Genomic DNA, 23,943 nt, shown 5'->3' with positions numbered 1-23,943 from the left:
TCGACCCTAATTTTGTCGGATGGGTACAGCTCCTCTATGCTGAGCCCCTGGCGCAAGTAGTGGTTAATAATAAAATATCGGAAACATTCACACTTGGAAGGGGAACAAGGCAGTGTTGTCCGCTTTCACCGTTGCTTTTCGCGCTATCCCTGGAGCCGCTGGCGGCCTGGATATGGGGTGACGCGTCGATCCGGGGACTGAAATGGGCTGAGGGGTGGGAGGACCGGATCTCCCTATGCGCAGACGACATCCTACTCTATCTTGCTTCCCCCCGGAAGTCCTTAAGAGTGGCGTTGGATATCTTCACTAGTTTCGGGAGGAACTCCGGGTACAAAATCAACTGGAGTAAGTCTTTAATATATGTCATACACGGGGACCCCCCGAACCTGCCAGCCGACTGTCCTATCCAGGTGGCCAAGGAAGGATTTAAATACTTGGGGGTATTTATCACCACTGACGCTAAGGCCCGGTACGAGCAGAAACCTCGTTCCACCCTTGCAGAGACTCCGGCGCGACACTGACACATGGAAAACACTTCCTATGTCCTTATTGGGAAGAGCCGCGCTCTTTAAAATGATGGCCTTGCCCAGGTTTCTCTATGCTCTCCAGAACTACCCCGACCCAGTGCCAGAAAAGTACTTTGCGGCCATCGAAACCGCACAACGGGACCTACTGTGGGATGGGAAACCCCGAATAGCTCTTCAAAAGCTAACCTTGTGTCAGGGTGTTAGCAGCACAAGGTAAACAGGCTAGCCACTAACCTTATGAGACAGCCAGCAGGGACGACAGCAGTGTAGAGAGACCTCCCTATTCGCCAGACACTGCCTCCCACCCAGTAATGGACTCTGGTATGGAGGGAAGCACCTCGGGGAAAAGGGAAGAGAGTAGCCGATCGGGAATAGCAGGGGTGTGAGTTGGGCGAAGGTTTTCGTCCCACACGGCTTGGAGTAGGCTGCAGAAGGGTGAGAACATGAGCATTAATACCGAACAGGGAATTCACCAGACCAAGACATCTGATAGGTTCGTTCCCAAACTACTCACACGGCCTTTGCATGGAATCGCTAGGGCGTAGGAGGTTCCACTCCCTCCCTGGTTTGCATGCGCCAAATGTCAGGGGTGACGGGAGTGCCCAGGTAATGGACTGTAGTCCAGGCGTGGTAGAAGGTAAGTCATCGGGATGTTCACACACAGCCGTTGTATGGGAGGAGATAGTTCGATCCGCTTATACCCAACCACCACCTCTGTGTCACGGACTTGTATCCCTGATGATACAAACGTACAACACACAGCGTGCGTCGGGAGCTTGTAAGGTAACTAAATTGAGAGCGTCTGAAAGAGCGTTATATATCACGCACTCAGCGCGCCCCTTACCTGTCTCCCTGAGTTTGGTCCGGTCTGCTTCGTAACAGTGAACGGGTATGGTTCCGTATTCCGAGGCGGGAAGGAAAGCGTCCGCCCTCGGAATACCGTGGCCACGCCCCCAGATGCAGCTCCTGCGGGAAGGAAAGCGTCCGCGCTCTGAGGAGGCGTCGGGTTCGAGATATGGCTCCGAGGCAGATCCAAGCGGGAAGGCAAGCGTCCGCGCACTGGAGGCGGCGTCGGGGGGGATATGGCTCTGAGGCTGGTCCTAGCGGGAAGGCAAGCGTCCGCGCACTGCGGATCGACGTACGATGGTCAACTGCCGCGAAGCCTCGGGGCAGTTTCAAGTTCCGGTAGGATTGTCAAGCACTCACCTTGACTTGAGGTGGAGCTTATATAGGGGCGGGTTGTTTCATGTTCCCGCGCGTTTCCCGGCCGGGCCCAGGGTGTTATGGGAGTTGTAGTGCTTTTGGATTGTGCACTGCTCCAGTCTTTTCCTTTGGTTTGAATTCGCCTTATAAGGGTGGTGGCGAGCTCGGGCATGCCTGTAACCGTGGAGTATCGCTACAGAACCCCCTCTCAAGGACCGCTGACTCGGCGGGCGACCAGGTTTACCAGGATTATTTCTATGGAACTAGTCTAGTAAGTCAGGGCAGTGGAGATTCTGTATGGGCTCCCATGTCCTGTCTTCCACCCCATACCCTTTCCATTCTACCAGATACTGTACTCTCCCGCGCACCAATCGGGAATCCAAGAGTTGTTGGACCTCATACTCCTCTTGGCCATCAATATCTAGGGGTGGAGATTTAGTAACCTCACGGTAGGGGGGCAGGGTTGGAGCAAGGACACGTGAAACACAGGGTGTATGTGCCATGCTGCGGGTGAGGCTAATCGCATAGCTACTGGATTTATCACTTTCTCAATACAGTAGGGACCGATACATTTGGGTTTCAATTTCCCCACTCCCTTTAGGTGCAAGTTTTTTGTGGCCAACCATACCCTGTCTCCTACGTGATACTCAGGTTCTCTCTTTCTCTTCGTGTCAGCGAAGCGCTTCTGTGCTGCTTGTGCTGCGATGAGATGTTGTTTGGCGTCGAGTAGAACCGCTCTGAGGTGTTCATGGTGTTCCTTTATACTGGGAAGGTTGGTGGTAATAGGCCATTCGAAGGGAAGCATGTTCGGATGGTATCCGTTGAGACAATAGAAAGGGGAGCATCCCAACGTGGCATGGTCCACATTGTTGTACGCGAACTCCGCCATCCACACTAATGTTACCCAGTTTGCGGTGTTTTGTATAGAAAAACACCGGAGATACTGTTCTAGAGTCTGGTTGAGGCGCTCCGTTTTCCCATCTGTTTGGGGATGGTAACTGGAAGAAAGGCGTGAGTCTATTCCCATGGTTGTACATAAGGCCTTCCAGAAGCGGGAGGTGAATTGAGTCCCTCTGTCTGTGATGAGGACGCTAGGAATACCATGAGGTCTAACTACGTGCTGTAGGATCAAAAGAGCTAGTGCCGAGGATGTAGGCAGTCCTGTCAATGGTACGAAGTGGCCCATCTTAGTCAAATGGTCCACTATTACCAGTATCGTTGTGTATCCTTGGCAGGGGGGCATTTCCACAATGAAATCCATGGACACAGTATGCCAAGGTCCAGGAGGTATAGGAATTAATTGAAGCATTCCAGTGGGCTTTTCATGTCTCGCCTTTCCTTGAACGCACACCGAACAGTTCTGGACATATTCCTTGGTATCTTCCTTCAGCGAGTTCCACCAGAAGGCTCGCTCCACACAGGCAATCGTCTTGCGTATTCCTAGATGTCCTCCGAGGCTGGACTCGTGTGCCCACTTCAATACCTGGAGCTGCAGGTCCGGGCTGGGTACGTATAAGGCATGGAAGTGGTATAGTAATCCAAGGTTCATGGTCCTATGGTTGGGGTTTTCTTTAAGCCAGTCATGTTAGTCTATGCCTTTTACTGCGGATCTAACTTTGTCTACAAAGTCGGTCGTTGTTAACAGGGCGATGGACTGTTGCCTGAACACTCCTTCCGCCAAAATCAAAGGAGTCTCGGGGACATTCAAAGGCGTTTCGCTCTCTGTGTTCATACTTTGTGAAAGGGCATCGGCCTTGCCATTTTGCGGCCCTGGGCGGTACTTTATTACAAAGTCATAATCCGCGAAGAAGAGAGTCCAACGCAACTGGCGTGGAGTGAGGGCCTTGGCGGTTTTCAAGAACAGCAGATTTCTGTGATCTGTGTAAATTTCGACTGTATGATGGGCCCCCAACAGATAGTGCCTCCATTCCTCGCACGCCCTTTTTATCGCCAGTAATTCCTTGTCTGTTATAGAGTAATTAACCTCACTGGGGGTGAGTTTTTTCGAGAAATACGCCACAGGATGTATTTGGGACAACACCCCTCCTAGTGCGTGATGGGATGCATCGGTTTCCACTATGAATGGGAGTTGCGGGTCTGGGTGTCTAAGGATGGTGGCTTGTGTGAATCGAGTCTTGAGCAGTTGGAAGGCCTTTTCTGCCTCCTCGCTCCAGTTGAACGGCGTATTTTTTCTCAACAGACTTGAAATGGGATGTATTATTTTGGAGAAATCTTTAATGAACCGCCGGTAGTAATTAGCAAACCCCAAAAAGCTTTGCACTGATTTAACATGTTGGGGGGTTTGCCACTGGGTGATGGCCTCGATCTTTCCCGTTTCCATTTGGAAGCCCTGGGCGTTGATAATATACCCTAAAAAGGCTACCTCTTGCACATGGAAAAAGCATTTCTCCAATTTTGCGTCGAGCTCGTGATGACGCAGTCTGTTGAGGACTTTTTTCACATGGTTCACGTGATCTTGGAGACAAGAAGAATAAATGAGAATGTCATCTATGTAGACCACACAAATGGTATCCAGCAATCCCCTCAGTACTTCGTCCATAAAAATTGGAAGGCTGCCGGGGCGTTGCATAGCCCAAAGGGCATTACCTTATACTCGAAGATTCCACACTTCGTTCGGATGGCTGTCTTCCACTCATCCCCACTTTTGACTCTGACTAAATGATATGCGCCACGGAGATCTAACTTTGTAAAGTAACGAGCTCTCTTGAGCTGATCCAGCAAAACAGGAATTAAAGGTAGCGGGTATCTGTTCTTCACTGTTATGCTATTGATCGCTCGGTAGTCTAAGCAGGTTCTCCGCTCGTAACAGTCCTTCGGTATGAAAAAAAGTGGGGAAGAAGCTGGTGAAGAGGAAGGGACGATGAATACGGAAGCCAGGTTCTCCTCCATGTAATTTTTTTAGATACAGTGTCTCAGGTTCTGTAAGCGCATACACTCTACTACACGGAATGTGTGCTCCTGGTATTAAGTCAATACGGCAATCGTATTCCCTGTGGGGCGGAAGCCGTGTAGCTGTCTGCTTATCGAAGAGAGATCGGTATTCTTCATACTCCTGTGGCAATGTTCGGGTGACAGAGATCCGATCTTGTGTGTTGGCTATAGCAAGCAGGCAGGCTTGGGTATCGGTGGACCTGGTCCCCGAGATTGGGTTTTTATGGCAGTTCTTGGCGCAGTACGCTGAGTCCAGGGTCACTGTTCTCTCCCCCATCTCACTGTGGGATCATGGAGAGTCAACCATGGCATGCCGAGGATGAGGCGGAATTGAGGTGCGTCTATTAGATCGAACTGAATATATTCTTGGTGCTAGGCGTTGAACTGCATTAGTAGGGGAACAGTATGTGAGGTCACTGGTCCTGAAGTCAGCGCGGATCCGTCGACCGCTTTCACGAATTCGGGTCTTTTCTTTGTCTCCCATGGCACTCCGATGCGCAAGGCATACCCTTGATCCATGTAATTTCCTGTTGCACCCGAATCCAGTAGTGCATCCACCTCACGGGGTTCGTCAGTGGAGACCCACAAGGTAACATTGACACAGAGATGCGCAACCGCTGGCTGCAAGGTATTAGCTATAACTGAAGAGATCGAATTCCGACGTCCACCCGAACCACGAACCAGTGATATCCCTCTGGTTCGGGCTCTTCAGTTTTCCGCAGGGTCTTGTATCCCCATCACGGATTGTTGTCTGGGAGTAGACGCCCGTTCGGGCAGCTGCGCTCTGGCTCTACATTCCTGGATGAAGTGGCCCCCTTTCCCACAATAAAGACACAATTTCATCTTGCGTCTCTATTCCTTCTCTTCGGTGGTGAGGGGCCCGCGAATGCCTCCTATCTGCATGGGTTCAGCTCCATCCACTGCCTTAGACTGTTCTTCCGTGTTTTGTTTAGGTTTAGGGACCAACCTCGGGGATCACTTCTACCCTTATCACCTCTTCTTTCCTGCAACCGATGGTCCAACTGGACGGTGAGGTCAATCATTTCCTCACAGGTGGCAGGGAGCTGCACTACCTGTGCAAGTACGTCCTTTAGTTCCCCTCTCAAACCCTGATAGAACAGAGTGGTCCTTTTTTCTGGAGGCCAATCTGTTTCCACTACCAATCTATTAAAGGAGGTTATATAGGACAGTAAATCCTGCGATCCTTGGCGCAGGGTCAGCAATTCTCGGTCCAGGGATAACATGTGCGATTTGCGATCAAACAATTTCCTCATTGCCACACAAAAGTCAGGGAAGGAATGCAGCACTGGATCATTTCTTTCCATTAACGGTATGGTCCAACTGGCCGCATTGCCTCCCATGTACGACATCATAAATGCTGTTTTCGCTACATCAGTTTGAAAGACTGTGGGTTTGCATAGGAAATGGAGCCTGCATTGATTGAGGAAGGCTTCGAATTTCTTCGGGTCTCCATGGAAGCGTTCGGGAGGTGCCAGTGGAATCCCTGTATTTTGTATCACGTGCACCGTAGGGTTTGGGCCTGAGGAGGTGGATGAGACAGGAGGTACCACAAAAAACCCACTCTCTCGCAGTGGTTGTCAGGGGGGGGGGGGCACCGCCCCTTGAGGAGGAAGGGTGGCCTCACGAATATAGGAACCTATCCCAGGGCCCCTACGTGACAGTCCTGCCACCTCTCTCCGCAATGTATTCATTTCTTTGCTCAGATCCTGGTTTTCTAACCGGGAGGTATGTACTTCCTGCTGGAGTGCCGTAAGACTATCCAGCAGGGAGGACAAGACCACATTGGTATCCATCGTCCAGGCCGGTCTTTTAACTTGGGCTTGACAATCTGTCAGGGTGTCAGCAGCACAAGGTAAACAGGCTAGCCACTAACCTTATGAGACAGCCAGCAGGGACGACAGCAGTGTAGAGAGACCTCCCACCCAGTAATGGACTCTGGTGAAGCACCTCGGGGAACAGGGAAGAGAGTAGCCGATCGGGAATAGCAGGGGTGTGAGTTGGGCGAAGGTTTCCGTCCCACACGGCTTGGAGTAGGCTGCAGAAGGGTGAGAACATAAGCATTAATACCGAACAGGGCATTCACCAGACCAAGACATCTCCGATAGGTTCGTTCCCAAACTACTCACACGGCCTTTGCATGGAATCGCTAGGGGGTTCCACTCCCTCCCTGGTTTGCATGCGCCAAATGTCAGGGGTGACGTGAGCGCCAAGGTAATGGACTGTAGTCCAGGCGTGGTAGAAGGTAAGTCATCGGGCTGTTCACACACAGCCGTTGTATGGGAGGCGATAGTTCGATCCGCTAATACCCAACCACCACCTCTGTGTCACGGAGTTGTATCCCTGATGATACAAATGTACAACGCACAGCGTGCGTCGGGAGCTTGTAAGGTAACTAAATTGTGAGCGTCTGAAAGAGCGTTATATATCACGCACTCAGCGCGCCCCTTACCTGTCCCCCTGAGTTTGGTCCAGTCTGCTTCGTAACAGTGAACGGGTATGGTTCTGTATTCCGAGGCGGGAAGGAAAGCGTCCGCCCTCGGAATACCGTGGACACGCCCCCGCCTGCAACTCCTGCGGGAAGGAAAGCGTCCGCGCTCTGAGGAGGCGTCGGGTTCGAGATATGGCTCCTGTAGGAAGGTGGATATCTGACTATGGTTACCCCCAACTTTTTGCCTAGTGTCTAGCTGGTTTTTCGACTTAGTTGGCCTGAGATCCTGCCATTCAGGGTCTCAGGCTGTCTGCTTTCTCTTTAAAATGGACTCCATGTACCCTAGGTACATTCCCAATTGGTAAGGATCACCTTATTGGACCCTGTACAGTGTACCCTAGGTACCCAGGGCATACGTGTACCCTAGGCCTCCCAGGGGCTGCAGCATGTATTATGCCACCCCTGGTCTGGCCTTCCAATCAGACACAACTGGCTGATCACTCAGCTGGGGCAAGGTCGTGTAATCACCCCTTGCTTAGATATAGTATGCCTATATCTACCCTTATATATATATAGACACATGTGTACCTATCGTCACTCCTATGGCAGGCCTTAACAATCCTGGAGGCAGAGTGCTTGGTAACATGTGAGATGGTGCTCTAGCATGAGCTGAGCCTGTCTGCAGCTTTTCGGAATCATGTCCTTATAGCTGTTCTATGATATAGCCTACCATATACTCTTAAAGTGCCTTATAATCTTAAACGGTTATGGTAACTATGGTTTGGCTGTATCAAAACATGTCGTGTAAGGTGTCTAACACTTTGGAATAATACCCCCATCCCATTTCTGGTGATGAGGATATTATTCCTCCCTTCTAGAGGGAGAGACATGTTAAAATCCTACTTTGCTGTTTAACTCTAACCAAAGCCTCAGCATCACAAAATGGATGCTGCTGCCACAGACACAAGTCTGACCTCCTGCTGCTGGGAGTGATCCCGGCAAGGGAGGCTTGGACAATAGGTTTCCTGCTTGGGGAGGTGCTAGCACCTCCCCAGACAGACTTTAGTGTATTGGGGCAGGGAGGGCTGAAAGGAATGAGACATGCCTGGGGCACACAAGGTGTCCCATGCATAGTCCAGTTCAAACCGGTGCTGGGGCACACCAGCCCCAGTCCTGGCGCGAAACTGGACAAAGGGAAGGGGGTGTAACCACCCCCCTACCAGGTACCACCCATAAGGCGTGACCTAGCAGGTAACCCAGCCCCCCAGATTAGTATAAGAGTGGTAGCTGGGCCCCAGGAGATTAGATTATCCTGAACCTGCAACTTGAACAGAAACTCTGGACCTTCGACATTCGACGAAAGAAGAAGACTGAAGAATCTCCCTTGTGGCCAAGGAGTGGCTACCCTGTGCAAACAGGCACCATCAAGAGACTACCCTTTGCTTTGATAAAGTTCTACGAGGGACCGACTGCAGAGCCTGACCAGAGCCTTGACTTCCAGACTTCTCCGACCCTGATCCACATCAGAGCTGAGATCCGTGGAGGCGACGAGAGACGTGGGACCGGCTACCTGGGAAAAGTGGCTAGTATCTTCAAGCGCAGCTTCTGAGGCACCCTCGAAGTTGTGCACCGGGGATTGAGAAGCCCCAACCCCAAGCACCATCTGCACCGAAGACCAGCCCCCCACACTCCACGAGTCCTGCGTGGGGCCCTTCTGCATTTTCCTGCTTGCCGCGTCTGTCCGGTTGCTTGCCCGCTGGCTAGTGGCCTTTGTGACGACGCATCCTGAAATCTTAATCGCTGGTTTGGCTCCTCCAGACTGGCTCCTGCTTCTTTGAAAAAGAGAAGCACCCCAGACCTTCCTGGTCTGCACCAGAAGCAAGTCCTCCGTTCTGCGTGGGTTCCGCTTGCCAAGGCTTGGTGAGTCCTAGTCCAACTTCGACGCCGCCGACAGCAAGAGCCTTCGTGGGACAGCTCGCCTCCTGGTCCTGGTCGTCCTCGACGTTCCCTGGTCCTCGTGGCTGCAGCGACAAGCTTCACCTTCACCTGCAATCTTCACGACATCGCCTGGTTCCTTCCTTGTTCCACGTGGTCACTGGCTAGTGACCTTGACTCTGTCCCTTCTGCTTGCAGGTCTCCTCTCTTCTTGATCCCAGCCTTGGGATCCACCGGACACTCTTCACTGACTGCCTGTCAGCATCTTTCTTCAGGCATCCATAGGAGTCAACGACGAAACCCGACGCAACTTGACCCCTATGCACCCGCAGCCTGTGGGCTAGGTAACTTGGGTACTCCGGTGCTCATCAGGATAGTGACTATCCTAGTGTCTAGTTTTCCAGTCTCGACTTCCTAGCTACTCCGGAAGTGTCCTAAATCTATCTATTTCTAAACTATACTATTGCTAGTGACTATTACGCGTGAGTGTTTCCACTCTGCACCTGAATCCCGTGGGCCTCCCACTTCCTAACCTTTGGTAGTATAGTGTAGCCCCAGCGATTCCCTAGGCCTATCCTATTTCCGTGACAGTGGTCCTGATACCACTTACTTAGTATATGGTTTGCGTGGCCCCTAGGGCCTGACTGTATTACTTACCTGTGTGACTTAATGTATGCATAAATAAGACTGTGTTGTACTTACCTCTAATCTCATAAAGAGTGCTGAGGGTTTGACTAGAATAAATACACTTTATTTTATATATATATCTGTTGTGGTGTCCTTTCATTTGGTATTCAAGGGATTATATATGGTATCACAGCTGGCTTCACATGCCATTCAGAGTTTAGCCTAAGACTGCTCTTGTCCATGCTACCACTAGGATAGCTGGTCTATAAGGTTGACTTTACAACCAATCACCATAAGGGTATTTGGACTGATATAAGGTGTACACTAGAACTAGTGACATCATACATCAGGCCAACTTCTCACAGCTCCGAGGCAGATCCAAGCGGGAAGGCAAGCGTCCGCGCACTGAGGAGGCGTCGGGGGTGATATGGCTCCGAGGCTGGTCCTAGCGGGAAGGCAAGCGTCCGCGCACTGCGGATAGACGTACGATGGTCAACTGCCGCGAAGCCTCGGGGCAGTTTCAAGTTCAGGTAGGATTGTCAAGCACTCACCTTGACTTGAGGTGGAGCTGATATAGGGGCGGGTTGTTTCATGTTCCCGCGCGTTTTTCGGCCGGGCCCCAGGGTGTTATGGGAGTTGTAGTGCTTTTGGGTTGTGCACTGCTCCAGTCTTTTCCTTTGGTTTGAATTCGCCTTATAAGGGTGGTGGCGAGCTCGGGCATGCCTGTAACCGTGGAGTATCGCTACACCTTGGGATGGTATGACGGAGGTATTGCCCACCCCGACATCAGAAAGTACTACTGGGCAGCGCACCTCTCAGCCATAAACCAGTGTGGGTACAGCGATGGGGGCGACCCAGCTTACAGTATGGACAGGCGGCTTCTCCCGGGTGGAGATTTTGCCGGGGCATTGTACTCTAAACCGAATAGATACCCCCTCACAGGACCTACAAGACACAGTGCATCTCTGGCACGTGGTAAACCGTAACCTGGGGTGGGCAAACAGACTTACACTGGCAACGCCACTCTGGGACTCGGAGCGACTGGGGAGGACAAAAGGGTTCGACAAATGGGATCTCATTGGGATCTCCCGTATAGCGGATCTAAGGGGGAAAAACGGAATGGTGTCTTTTGCGTCGCTACAGCAGACATATGACATGGCAGACTCGGAACACTTAAGGTACGCACAAGTCATACACTCCCTGAATGCTAACATTCCACAGGGGTCAGCATTGCTAGAGTCTTCCCCTCTCGAGGACAGACTCTTAGACGGACACCTACCCGAAAGGAGTATATCCCTCACATATAAAAAGTTAATACACCACACCCCGGACCCCCTGCTAGCGTTGAGGGAGAAATGGGAAGAGACGGACTTGAAATAGACGATGAGGAATGGCAGGAGGCCTTGTCCTCCCCTAAGGAGGTGGCCATCTCGGCACGGTTACGGCTGGTGCAACTGAAAATTCTTCAGAGTTTATTTTTCCGAACGCCAATTAGCACATATGGGTAGGAGTATTGATGGTATGTGCAGGAGAAAATGTGGCCAGGAGGGAACCTTTCTGCACACACTCTAGGAGTGCCCGCTAGTCCAAACTTACTGGAAAAAAGTACACGTGGCATGAGTGTGATATGGGGAGGGTCCAGCTACGACCGGAGGTGAAAAGGTGTATTCTAAATATATGGGAGCCCACGGACCTAAATACAAAGGGTAGGCTCTGGGTGACGCTGGGGCATATGGTCGCTAAGAGGAATATAGCTATGCACTGGGGAGCGACAACGCCACTAAAGATTAACACCTGGAAAAAAGACATGGACTGGTGTATGGCAAGGGAGAAAACTGTGTATGTGGCCCGTGGATGTCCTCGAAAATGGATACAACTCTGGACTAAATGGAATGCGTATCGGGGGAATATATGTGAGCCCCCACATGCCCCCCCCCCTAGATGAACAAGTAATGCTTTGTAATCCCAGAAATGAGACAGCACAAAAGTTTAGATTTAAATGTAAAACAATTGCTATAACCTGTGACAGACAATGTACCTTGCGGAAGGAAAGGTTAGCTTGTACGCCACTGCCTTTTTATTTGTTCAATAAACGATTTATAAAAAAACATTGAAATACTTTCTAAAATGTTGGACATCATTTTTGTACATTTGTTTAATCAATGACAAGAAAAAACATTACCACTCACCGACTTCGACTTCTGCTTTTAGTTAGGCTTTTGCTCCGACTCCTGTGCTTGCTCCGACTCCTGTGCTTGCTCCGACTCCTGTGCTTGCTCCGACTCCTGTGCTTGCTCCGACTCCTGTGCTTGCTCCGACTCCTGTGCTTGTGCTTAGACCTGGATCTTGAACGGGATTTCACATACCGCTTTCTATCTTTGCTTCTTGATCGGGACTTCTTTTTGTCACGGCTTCTACTTCTACGACGTCTGAAATTATATCACATATTTAGTTAGTTTTCTGGGAAAGAGCTATAAGGAGTACATTCTTTAGCAAGTGTTTTAATGTGTATTATTTATCTGAAAGCTAGGTTTGCGAACACAGTTTACTCAGACTGGCCATAGCACTAGCACTTTGAGCTCATGATTCTAGGCTGTGAAGCCTGAATAAATGGTTCAACCCACTTCCAGGCACTGTTCACATCTTGCTAGTCAGGCCGTTCCCATTCCAGTCTATGTTTGGAAACCTGCTCATGAAAGATAATTGCCACCAGAAAACGGGTTTGGTTTGGAGCGTGAACGATATGACTTGAGGCGCTGAAGAACTAAGAATACAAAAGTGCCATTAGGATTGGTAATAATACCCACCAAAAGGCAACACTGTAAAAGTATAGTAGAAAGTAGAATGTACAAATAGAGTATACTTACTAGAGCGAGTAACACTATTACATCCTTACTATTTTAGTTAAAAGTATGAAAGCAGTGGGGATACAAAGGGCTGGGGAGTTGGGCGAGAAAATGAGCGAAGAGGCGATAATAAGTATTCTATTTAGTCACAAAACACAAGATTTTCTTTAGACTGTATACCAGAAATGTGTGTTGGCCATAGAATGAAAATCCTATCAGTAGTACAAGCAGAAAGCATGGAGGATAGGTCAGGTTGAATACGTTTTAACACTTTCTGGTGATAGTAGAGCTTTCCCTAGATTTTTTATCCTATATTCCTCCCAGGCAGTCAGAATTATTTTTTCAACAGCACCAAAATGATTCCAATGTGACTGAAGCTCACCAGATGAAATCAAAGATAGGAGTGAGCACAAATTTCATAAACTCCTGCTTTTAAAGCTAAATATAATTTGCCAGTATCAGGCATCACTTATTTTACCTGAGCACATATATTATGTAAAAATGTCTTGCAAATACTGTCATAAGACGCATACTAGCAGAAAAAGTCTCTTACCTAACCATTTTCTATGTGAACCAGCCTTCTGCTGGCATTTTATGTGACTAACATGAGCTACGAGCTGAGGTAACAAAAAATAAATAAGTTAAGTAAAATCCACAATTGAAAACTTTCACAAATTTCGCCAGTGTAATCAAAATTTCAGTTAGGCCTTTTCACAGATCCATAAAGGTGCCACTGGAGTATGAAACTTCACTACAGGTGTGACCGTTTCCCTATGACAGTTATACGAATACAAGACTTTCCAAGAGAAAGAATGCGTTCATTGTTGCTAATTTAAGACAAGATGCCCTAGAGGGGGAGTGGGCAAGGATCATGGGAGGCTGGCACTGAAACTCCAAAGATTGCACTGGGAGCAGATCGATTTTCTGGAATAAAAGTGACAAGAGGTATTCTTGCATGGATAGTGTGCGCGCTGGAAAATTCTGATGTGGAGTGTAAAGAGGATGCCTAGTGACATTTTTGTGCCCAGATATCAGGATGAGGGTTGAAACTAAGTGCTTGGATATCAAAGGGTACTTTAAAGTCTAAGATCCAGTCAGGTCGACCTTGAAGCTGGGAAACAGGGTTTGAGTCGGAGCACGGACGTTAAACATCCTGTGATTCCGGCAAATCACGTAATCTCCCCATGCCCAACAAAATGAGTGTGTCCATCAATGCAACTGGTGCTCATGTAGAGCGCTCTGATACCTTTGGGTCCAGTTTGCACTATATAAAACTCCCAAAAATAAAAATGCTGAAAGCATCTTTGAAGTAGAGTAGTGCTTCTAATTTGAATTAGTCCCGGACAGTGAACATGCGACTGACTTATCGATCCTTGACAAACCATCATGGGCTTCCTGTTCCAACTGCCACTTTTTAGTATCGCCTCTTCGGGGTGGTTTTTGAGGTAGTTGCATCACTTTTGGTGAGTAAGGTCCCAGTCCCTAGTTCAACAGATGTACTCGAACATTGAATATTTGCATCTTAATCCTTGCATGTAAGCAAATTCTCACTCTCATTTCTTCCAATGTCGCAATCTGGCAGACACAAAACACTATCCAAGACGGCCTTTTTCCGCCAGTTCCCTGTTGCACAAGAGAGTTTACAAAGGGAGAATACCAGGCTCCCCATCAGAAAATGTGAAAAAAGCTCACCAACATATTAAAATCTTATAATCGAACCATACTGGCTCCTCAGAGGGTCATCACTCAAAATAATCCATTCAATACTATTTGGGACGCAACCAATAAGCAGCACATTTATAATACACATTGTTTTGTATTACAAAATCAGTATTTCAGTCAGGAAATGCTGGAAAACTTCAAATGAGAATGCAAGCATTCGGGAGCTGCGCTCTTGTGCTGAAGGGAGTACCACTTGATAAACAAGCATTGGAAATGCAATAGGCCTCACATTTGTTTAAGCTTTCGCCTTTGCTAATGGTATAGTATTTTAGCCATTTGTTATTGAGTGTATGTATGTGATGTGAGTGTCATTATGTGGGTTGAATTGTAATTGTTAGCTGTGGAGCAGTATGAAGTTAGGAGGCGAAGAGCAGTGTGATGAATTGGGAAGCAGAGTGAGGATTAGAACAGCATAAAGGAGAAGGAAGGGAAGTGAGGAGGAGAGTAGCATATGAGGCAGGATAAAGGCAAGTGAGGAGAGCTGTATGAGGGAGAAGGAAGAGAGTGAGGATAGCAGCCTGAGGTTGATGGAAGGAGAGTGAGGATAGCAGCATGAGGCAGAGAGGGGATAAGAGAAGCATGAGGGAAATGAAAGGTGAGTGAGGAGTAGAAGAAGAGTAGCATGAGGCACAAGGAAGGAGAGAGGTGGAGAAGAGCAGTGGGAGGTTGATGGAAGGAGAGTAAAAGGGAAGAGTAGCATGAGACAGAAGGATGGAGAGTGAGGAGAAGAGCAGTGCGAGGCACAAGGGCGGGGAGTGAGGAGCTGAAGCGTAGTGTGAGGCACAAGGTTGGTGAGTGGGGAGAAGAGCAGCATGAGGCATATGGATGGAGAGTGAGGAGGAGAAGAGCAGAGTGAGTTACTAAAAAGTAGAGCGAGATTAGCATAAGGCACAAGGAAGCTGGTAATGGGACTGGTGGTGGTGTATTGTGTTGGTGATCCTAGTGGTGTTGGTGTAATGCACTGCAATAGGTCTCGCATTTGCTAGATTTTGACCAACTGGCATTGTAAATGACGATGCCTTTTATTTATGCGTTTAAAAAACACCTGCAATAATAAAAGGCATTGTCATTTACAATACCAATAGGTCAAAGCTTTGAAGTTTCTATTGCAATTGTAAATAACAATGCCTTTTATATGTGTTTTAAAAAAGAAAAAAAAACTATTGTCATTTACAATGTCAATAACTCAAACTAATGTCAATGCGAGACCTATTGCATTGCAAATGCTTGTTTTATCAAAGCAGAAAAAGCAATGACTTAGGACAACTTCCCATAACTGGTCTGTAACCCAATGCAATAGGCCTCGCTTTTGTTAAAGTTAGAGCTGCTGGCATTGAAAATGGCAATGTTTTTTTACATATGGTTTTTTATTTGCAGTGGAGTAATTATACTTGCATAGCGCTATTGCCATTGGTATGTTTAAAAAAAAAGCACAAAAAAATAAACAGTAATTTTGAACGCCAAGAGGAATAATTTAACAAATACAAGATGAACGATAGATGTCGCACCCCGGAGGTCGCAGTCTAATGGACCCGTGTATTCAAAGGACATGAAGTTGCACCAGTGTCTTGCAAAGGCAAATGCTACTTACCAGTATGCATCTGTTCTTGGCATGTAGAGCTGCAGATCTACAAACCGTGCATAGATCGCCATCTGGTCTTGGGCCCGGATGTTTGCAGTTTTTCTTCTTGGAAAGTCTTTGAAAGTCATGAGGTATGGGACTCCTCCTTTGGATCATACTGCGCATGGGCTTCGGCTCCGTCCTCAGATTGTTTTTTTCCGCTATCGGGCTCGGATGTGTTCTTCGCGCTCCGGTTCCGAACCGTTTCCAGTTACAGTTCTCCTAATCGGCGCGCAATCCTTCCCTTCCGCGGTATTGTTCTCGATCGCGATCTCCCCACTCGACGCGACTCATCGATAGACTTAGATTCCAGGCGTCCTCAGGCCTTCGGGTCTACCTCGGCTCTGGTCCTGGCTCATGGAAAGGACTCCATTTAAGAAGGGTCCTCGATGTGGGTCCAAATTTCCCCACACCGATCTCCATGAGGTGTGCAACCTCTGCCTCTCCCCAGAACACGAGGCTCAAGACTGTCCGGCATGCAAATCCTTCTGGTCCAAGAAGACCATTCGAGACCGAAGAGCGAGGAGAACCATGGCACACGCGTCGACTGCAATCCCCGACATCTTCAGAGAAGGCGTCGATGTTCCCGAGGACCAGCACACAGAAGAGGGCCTCGCCTTCACCTAAACGTCCCAATACAAATCTGGTGGCTAAATACACATTGGAGGCATTTTTAAAATAGCAGGGACGTTTGTATGAATAATTTCACGTGGGATGTGTGTGTATGTGGGGCATACAACAACAAATTTATAATAAGCGAGGCATGTTTTATTATTTTTTTCACTGCCATAACGCCTTATTTAAGCCAGCTCTAGAAAGGAATCTTGTTAGGGACACGGGAAGCAAAAAAGACAAAAGTCAGCAAATATGGAAGGGTGCAGAGGAAAATCGATGCCTGAAGCTGCAGAAGCATAAACGGATGCTTAGAAAGAAATTAAGCTACTCTGACAGACCTCGCGTAAACGTGGATACACGAGTTCAGTGTGATAAAGTCAGCGCCGTTCTTAGTCCAGCCTCGCCACCCACCATTGACAGAAATTCCTTGAGCTACGGTCAGTGTCACTGCGCTGACATTCAACCACACAATAAAACGTCACTTCTTCGCAGAAATAGCATAGCACATTTATGTAATTAGAACAGTGACCATTCTGTAGCCTTACGGTAAAAGCAGTCGACCTAGAAGCTGGGGAACCGGGTTAGAGTCTGGGCAACAACGCTCAAGATTATGGGCAAATTACTTAATCTCCCCTGCCTAGCAAAACATGAAGGAGTCAATTTGTAACCAAACTGGTGCTCATGTAAAGCGCTCCGATACCAGATTTCTCAGATCTAGTTCGCGCTATATAAAACTCAAAAGCCGCAACTGGCATGAGACAACTTCACCATGCAACTTAAAGTGATTTTAGTATCAGCATCCGCTTTGACTCACCACCCAGGAGGCTCATTACATCACTGCAATTAAAATGTTGCGGATGGCGCACTTCTCGTTAGGGTAAATGCATTTGTCTAATGCAGTTACCACCATAAGGCAGCATAATTCTGATTAAAGTATGAATGATGCACATGATAACCAAAGCCTTGCCCCAAGCACTGCCGCCCTTTGTACATGCACTACCAGGCAGCGTATCCAAACTAGTTACAGCACTACTAGTGATACTGTCCAATATCTCATTTGAGGGACTGAACAATAAAAAAAAAAAAGTCCAAACCCAAGGTGGGTACAATGTTTTGTTTGATTAAAGGTGTCACCTCTAATGTTAGCACAATTATTATTTTGGTGCAATCAAATCACCGCAGTCTGTCTAGTAAAACGTTGCGTTTGTTTAAACGACACATTGCTGCAAGAATGAAATATGGATCTATGTATGATGTTTCTTCCTATGGAAAACAACAGTGCTTCAAGGAGCTTTGCAAATCCAACAAGCAGGATCGTACTTCACCAGTTGTAATACACAATATCCAAACCTGCTTGCACTGCCTCACTGTAATAGAAGTATGCAGCTTTGATATTTTCCATTGATATATGTGCAATCTCTCCTATTTATTTGTTCCAATATTTAACAGCGCCGCCATCAGTTAGAAGAAAGCCACCATTGTCAGTTAGAAGAATGCGCTACTCCGAGTCCTCAAAAGGTTTGAAGGTTTAAAGAGGTCCACCTTGTGAAGGGAACATTAACAACGAACAGGGAGAAGTCTACGAAATAGAAAGATTGCAAATGTTGGTTCTTAAGAGGCCATGTGTGTTTCAAATCCTACGTAATCTCAAGATCTTGAAAAACGAGCAGTGGGGGAACCAGTGGTGCGTGCGCACCACAGAGGAGCGAGGGGAGAGAGAGCGGCAGCGAGACAAACGCGCGCTGCTGCGCGTGCTAGACACGCTCGGGAATGGGCGTTGCAAAGGTGGGACATGCACCAGCGCGTGCCTTTTTCTAAAAATAAATAATAATAAAAAAAACACGCTAAAGCCAATGACGGGCGGCGAAACCTGATCACACGCACGAGCGTGTGGTCAGCTTTCAAGACCCCATACAAGAGGGCTCAGGCTGCACGAGCAGTGCTACGCACTGCAACGCAGGCACAAGCACTAAACAAGCATTTAAAATGCAATGGTCTCGGCAATATTATAGGTAGAGCTATTGGTATTGCTCATTATTTTTTTTATTATTTTTGTATCCCTCAATAAATGGCATGGTCATTTCTATTGGCATTAGCTTTTTTTGGGCATATGTGATACCTATTGCATTAGCAGAGAGAGAGTGAGGTAGTGAGATAGAGAGTGAGGTAGTGAGATAGAGAGTGAGGTAGTGAGATAGAGAGTGAGGTAGTGAGATAGAGAGTGAGGTAGTGAGATAGAGAGTGAGGTAGTGAGATAGAGAGTGAGGTAGTGAGATAGAGAGTGAGGTAGTGAGATAGAGAGTGAGGTAGTGAGATAGAGAGTGAGGTAGTGAGATAGAGAGTGAGGTAGTGAGATAGAGAGTGAGGTAGTGAAAGAGTGAGGTAGTGAAAGAGTGAGGTAGTGAAAGAGTGAGGTAGTGAAAGAGTGAGGTAGTGAAAGAGTGAGGTAGTGAAAGAGTGAGGTAGTGAAAGAGTGAGGTAGTGAAAGAGTGAGGTAGTGAAAGAGTGAGGTAGTGAAAGAGTGAGGTAGTGAAAGAGTGAGGTAGTGAAAGAGTGAGGTAGTGAAAGAGTGAGGTAGTGAAAGAGTGAGGTAGTGAAAGAGTGAGGTAGTGAAAGAGTGAGGTAGTGAAAGAGTGAGGTAGTGAAAGAGTGAGGTAGTGAAAGAGTGAGGTAGTGAAAGAGTGAGGTAGTGAAAGAGTGAGGTAGTGAAAGAGTGAGGTAGTGAAAGAGTGAGGTAGTGAGGGAGAGGGATGTTGTGAGGTAGTGATATATAAGCATAGTGATGTTGTGATGTAGTGAGATAGAGAGAGAGGTAGTGAAAGAGAGTGAAAGTGAGTTAGTGAGATAGAAATATATAAATACACTAGGGCACAAGTCCTACAAAACAGAGGTTCAGGGACGCTCCAAGTTAGGTGGTGTCACCAGAAGTGATGTCACGGAATTTGCCAGTCTCAGTCTGCAATGCGGTGAATACATACAAGATACAAGTAGAGGTGTAATAATGAACAGAAAAAAATGTGCTAGTGACTCAAACGCTAGTTTGGGCTGAATGAGCGACTGCCAGTAAGGCTCCCAGTAAGGAGCTAGACATTTTTGACAGGCATCTTAAAGCTAACGTGGGGGTGTGGAGAGACGTGCCAACAACTCTATTGCCTGTACGAGCAGTGATGCCAAACACGTAATGACTGAGCTGCCAGGTGGCCATCCCCGTATCCTGTGTGACATCTTCACCCAGAAACCTGCAATTTGCATATTTTCAGGTCAAGGTTAAGTTTTAAAATCCCGAAGTAGCAGTTTATGTCAGCTAAAGGGCAAGACTGACTCCAAGCGTCAAAAGTAACAGCGACCAACATGCCACCATATAAAGTGGAAAGTGCATCACCTGAAGTAGCTCCCACTGTCAGGCTCCTGCTCCCTCTCCACTGCTAACATCGACCCTCTGCACTCAGTGTTGCTCTTCGTCGCTTCCCCTACACCCTCCCTGCTCCCCGCCCCCAGGTACCTGGTCAGGTCGCGATAGTCCAGGAAGGACAGGATGAGCAGCAAAGGGTCAGTGGGCAGTGTGTCCAGGCTCAGCACCACGGACGCCGCTATCTTCAGACTGTCCAGGGCTCGCTCTCATGGAAACTGAAGACGGACTAGCTAACATACAGGTCGGTTGTCCTGGGTCGGCTCTACGTCAGCCATCTTGTGAAGATGTGGTGTCTGCGGCTGCCCTCTGTTACTGCCGCGAGGTGCCTTGAGTGGGTAGTGCGTAAGCCGCAGCTACCTGCACACAGCAGTGCTTGGGTCTTGTGGGGCAGACGTTTGTCCCATTAACCGCCTGTGGTATGGCCTGAAGAGGCTTGGCTGTTGCCGCACATCACCCCAGCTATTTGCAACGGTGAACGGCACACGAGGTCGTAGGTCAACCGGGTGCGCTGGCAAGGCACCCGATCGGTCGGCAGCCGCGGAGGGGGTCAGAGTAATCGTGCCCTTCCGTTTGGCCACAGTGTGTGGCAGCGCACCGCCCCAGCAAATTGGCAAGGCTGGGGCGCCGTATTAGCTGAGGCAGTCTGAGGAACCTGATGTCTAGGCTAAGTACAGAGGACGGTTATTTCTCTCACGCAAGCACACAACCACTGCCTTTCTCCGAGGCGAAGCAGAAATGCCTCGGAGAAACGCAGCGGCGGTTTCAGATTCGGGGGCGTGTTTCTTTTTCTCTCCTCTTGCCACTGGCTGGAGGAGAGAAAAACACGCCTGAGAAAGGGCGTGGCTAAAAAGTAGAAAGAACAGCAAGAACACGCCCCCGAATCTGAAAAAGACGGAGCCTATTTGGAGGGACGGCTCTCTCCTCCAATGGCTGGCCTCCGTTTAGGAAGCCAGCCAATGGAGGAGAGGCAAAAAGAGAGGCGGGCTAAGGAGCCACTCTCAGAAACATTAAATCTCCGACTTCCGGTTCTGCCTTCGGCAGACCGGATAGTCCTCGACCTAAAAAGGGGGGTTGGCTCTACATTTTCTTCTATACATTGCAGTTTAAAAACTGTTGTAAGGAAACTGGTTCTTTATAGGACTGTGAGAAAGTGCCATCTTTCTTGCATGGGATGCCCCGACTTTTTGCTGAATGTTCTTTGAGTGTGCTCTGGACTCCTGCCAATCAGGTGGCCAGGGCCTATGTTCCTTCCCAAAAAACCTAAAACCCAAATTGGCAAATTCTGGCCACATGTCAGCCCCTGGTAAATGGTACCCAGGGTCTTGTGACCAGGGAAGGCATTCAAGGGCTGCAGCACTCATTGTGCCACCCTTAGAGGCCCTGTACCCGAACACACACACACACTGCCCTTGCAGGCTGAGTGTCTGGGTACAAGACAAAACAAAGAGTCGATATGACACACATCCCTGTGTGTCATGCCCACCACCTACACTGCCCTGGCATACATCAACCACCCCTCTAGCTGGGTGCCATATGCCAGTGGTGTGGGCACAGGAGGACGAGCCCTGTGCCCCTACAGTACCCAGGTCCATTCCTGGGCACTGTAAGTGCAGTGCTGCCATTTAAGAGTACATGGTGCTGAGAGCTCGTCAAACACGAACTCCACAGCACCATAATGGCAACACTGAAGACTGAGAAGTTTGGTATCAAACTTCTCAGCACATTAAACCTGCACTGATGCCAGTGTGGGATTTAATGTACCAAGCACCCCAGAGGTCATCTTAGAGATGCCCCTGAAACAACCTACAATCCACGTCTGGTCTGGGAGGCTGCCACACAGCAGACATGTTGCTGGACCCCTGGGTAGTAGAGCACCCGCTCTCCTGGGCCTGCAATATTGCACATCCTGGGCGAGGTGCTAGGTCTCCTCCCCCAGGATGACAGGGGGAAGCTTCAAAGGCATGCCGCCTCTGTGAGCTTCCCCAGGCCCCTTGCTTCCCCCACTCTGGCGGGAAGCCTGGCAGGAAACCCCAAGTAAGGAATGGGGATGTGCCAGCCTGCCATCCCCACCCCTCAGGTGGGGGAGGCGAGGTGAAGCACATCTCCGGGCGCTCGCCATCTTGAAGATGGGAAGCACTGCCCAATCAGGACTAGGCTACTGCCCCCCTCCCACAGGAGAGTGGCAGGATAGGGGGTGTACCCACCCCAGGGCAGGGACCCATTGGTCCCTGCCCTTTACCTACCTGTAACGCGCCTAAATCTAGTATTTAGGGGCACCCTGAACCTTCCTTCCCCAGATTCCAAAATACAAAGAAGAGAAGAAGTAAGAAGACCTGCCGTGCAGCTGCTAAGAGGAGGAAGACACCAACTGCTTTGGCCCCCAGCCCTACCGGCCTGTCGACCCTCGAACCTGCTCCTGCTACAACCCGGCACCTCTTGTGGCCAGCAACCTCACAAACCCTGGAGGACATGGCTACCTTTTGGCTCCAAGCACCTGGGACTCCCATGAGCAGAGGCTCTGCTCAAAATCTCTTCTAATCCCTGGCATCAGCCCGGAACCGCGAACCCTGCACACTCTGCATCCGCCAAGCCTGGCCTGCTCCGGAGTGAACAAAGACCACGAGGACAACCCCCCGGCGATTATGACCCAGAGTCCGGCACCCAAGGACTTCCCTCGACGCTCCTGGCGACGTCTGCAGCCTCAGAACCAGGTGCCCCCCCAACTGCGATCAACAGAGGGTAAGATTTACCCGACACAAAAAGGCACCCCTGCACCCGGCCCTCTGTGCCCAACTCCTGGGTACCTACCTATACTCCAACTAACCAACTTACCTCTCGAAGTGGTGGTGGCACCTGAAGAATCTTCGTCCTCTGAGCTTGCAGCCTTTTTTCAACCAGGAGCTTTCCCGAAGGCTCAAAAGCACCCTGCACCCAGCCGCCCAAGTGGTGCTGGCAGTGTAACCTCTACACCTATCTACTTCCCCATTTGCACCGAGCAAGTGACCAGGAGCCCAGCTCCCACAGCCGCGTGGCCTGCTAGTCAGTAGCCACAAAGCAAGGTTCCCCTGCCTACCATAGGATAACATTGGGCCTAACTCACTCTGCACCCAGCTGCCCCTGTGCCGCTGAGGGTGTAACAACTGTACTTACCTGACCCTGGGAGACCCCAGAGTCTGTGCTCAGCACCTTAACTCTGCCAGTCGAGTACTTACCCAAAAGCAGATAATTCAATTTTCTCCATAGGGTAACATTAACTGGTTTCTTCTGAAATTTCTTTTAACTGTGGTGTTTTCAAAACTTAAAATATTCACCAAAAATCAGCCGAGTAACGAAAACGAAAATACTCACCTGCTATTAGGAGAGATCCCAGTGCTGGTTCTAGGTGCCCAGCACTGACCCTGAAGAATATTCACAACCGTACTTACCAGTAACACAATTTTCTTCCATAGGAAACCAGAGAAGAATTTTCACAGAAAGAGTGTCGATTTTTTCAAACTTCAAATATTCTTTAAAAATCGTACCAACTGTGAAAACGTAATTACTTACCTGTTTTAGGTAGAGGTCCCAGTACGGAGTTTAGGCACCCAGTAATGGATTACAAAAGTGACGAGAACATACTATACCTGCAACTTGAATTTTCTTCGATAGGGAATCATTCTTCTAAGTGTCAACTTTTAAAATAGCAAAATATTGCCTAAAAATCCTAACCGAAATGAAGTCGACTTTTATCACTTGTTTCTAAGAACTGTCCCAGGACTGAATCTAGGATCCAGTCCTGGAATTAGAAAAGTAATCCTGAGAGTAATCTATTGCAAATAACTTGAAACTTCCATTTAACTCAATGCATTATTGTGTTTGAAATTGTGTTGCCTATTGCAACAACCTGTAACTATCTACAAAAGCCAATTGCATATTGCAAAAGTATTTACCTAAAGCATCTCAGTCTGAGAAAGTATATTTTAATACCCATTGTTGGTTCTAAAATAAAACAAACATATATGGTTTATATAAACCATTGGCCTAGAGTTCAGTTA

The 23,943-nt window shown here is 48.6% G+C and overlaps 1 protein-coding gene across 3 annotated transcripts in view; it reads right to left on the bottom strand.

The window, feature by feature from the left end:
- The window catches only part of RSRC2 (arginine and serine rich coiled-coil 2), a 326,144-nt gene that overhangs the window by 197,058 nt on the left and 105,143 nt on the right, over positions 1-23,943 (bottom strand). For all 3 annotated transcript variants that reach the window (XM_085633609.1, XM_085633611.1, XM_085633612.1), the window contains one exon: positions 11,883-12,122. In XM_085633609.1, the coding sequence (XP_085489735.1) occupies positions 11,883-12,122 (240 nt within the window). The remainder of the gene's footprint in view (positions 1-11,882; positions 12,123-23,943) is intronic.

The sequence above is a fragment of the Triturus cristatus genome, chromosome 11 (genome assembly GCF_964204655.1).
Source record: "Triturus cristatus chromosome 11, aTriCri1.1, whole genome shotgun sequence".
Lineage (NCBI taxonomy): Eukaryota > Metazoa > Chordata > Amphibia > Caudata > Salamandridae > Triturus > Triturus cristatus.
The sequence above is the reverse complement of the archived record's forward strand: the minus strand, read 5'-3'. Positions and strand labels throughout refer to the sequence as shown.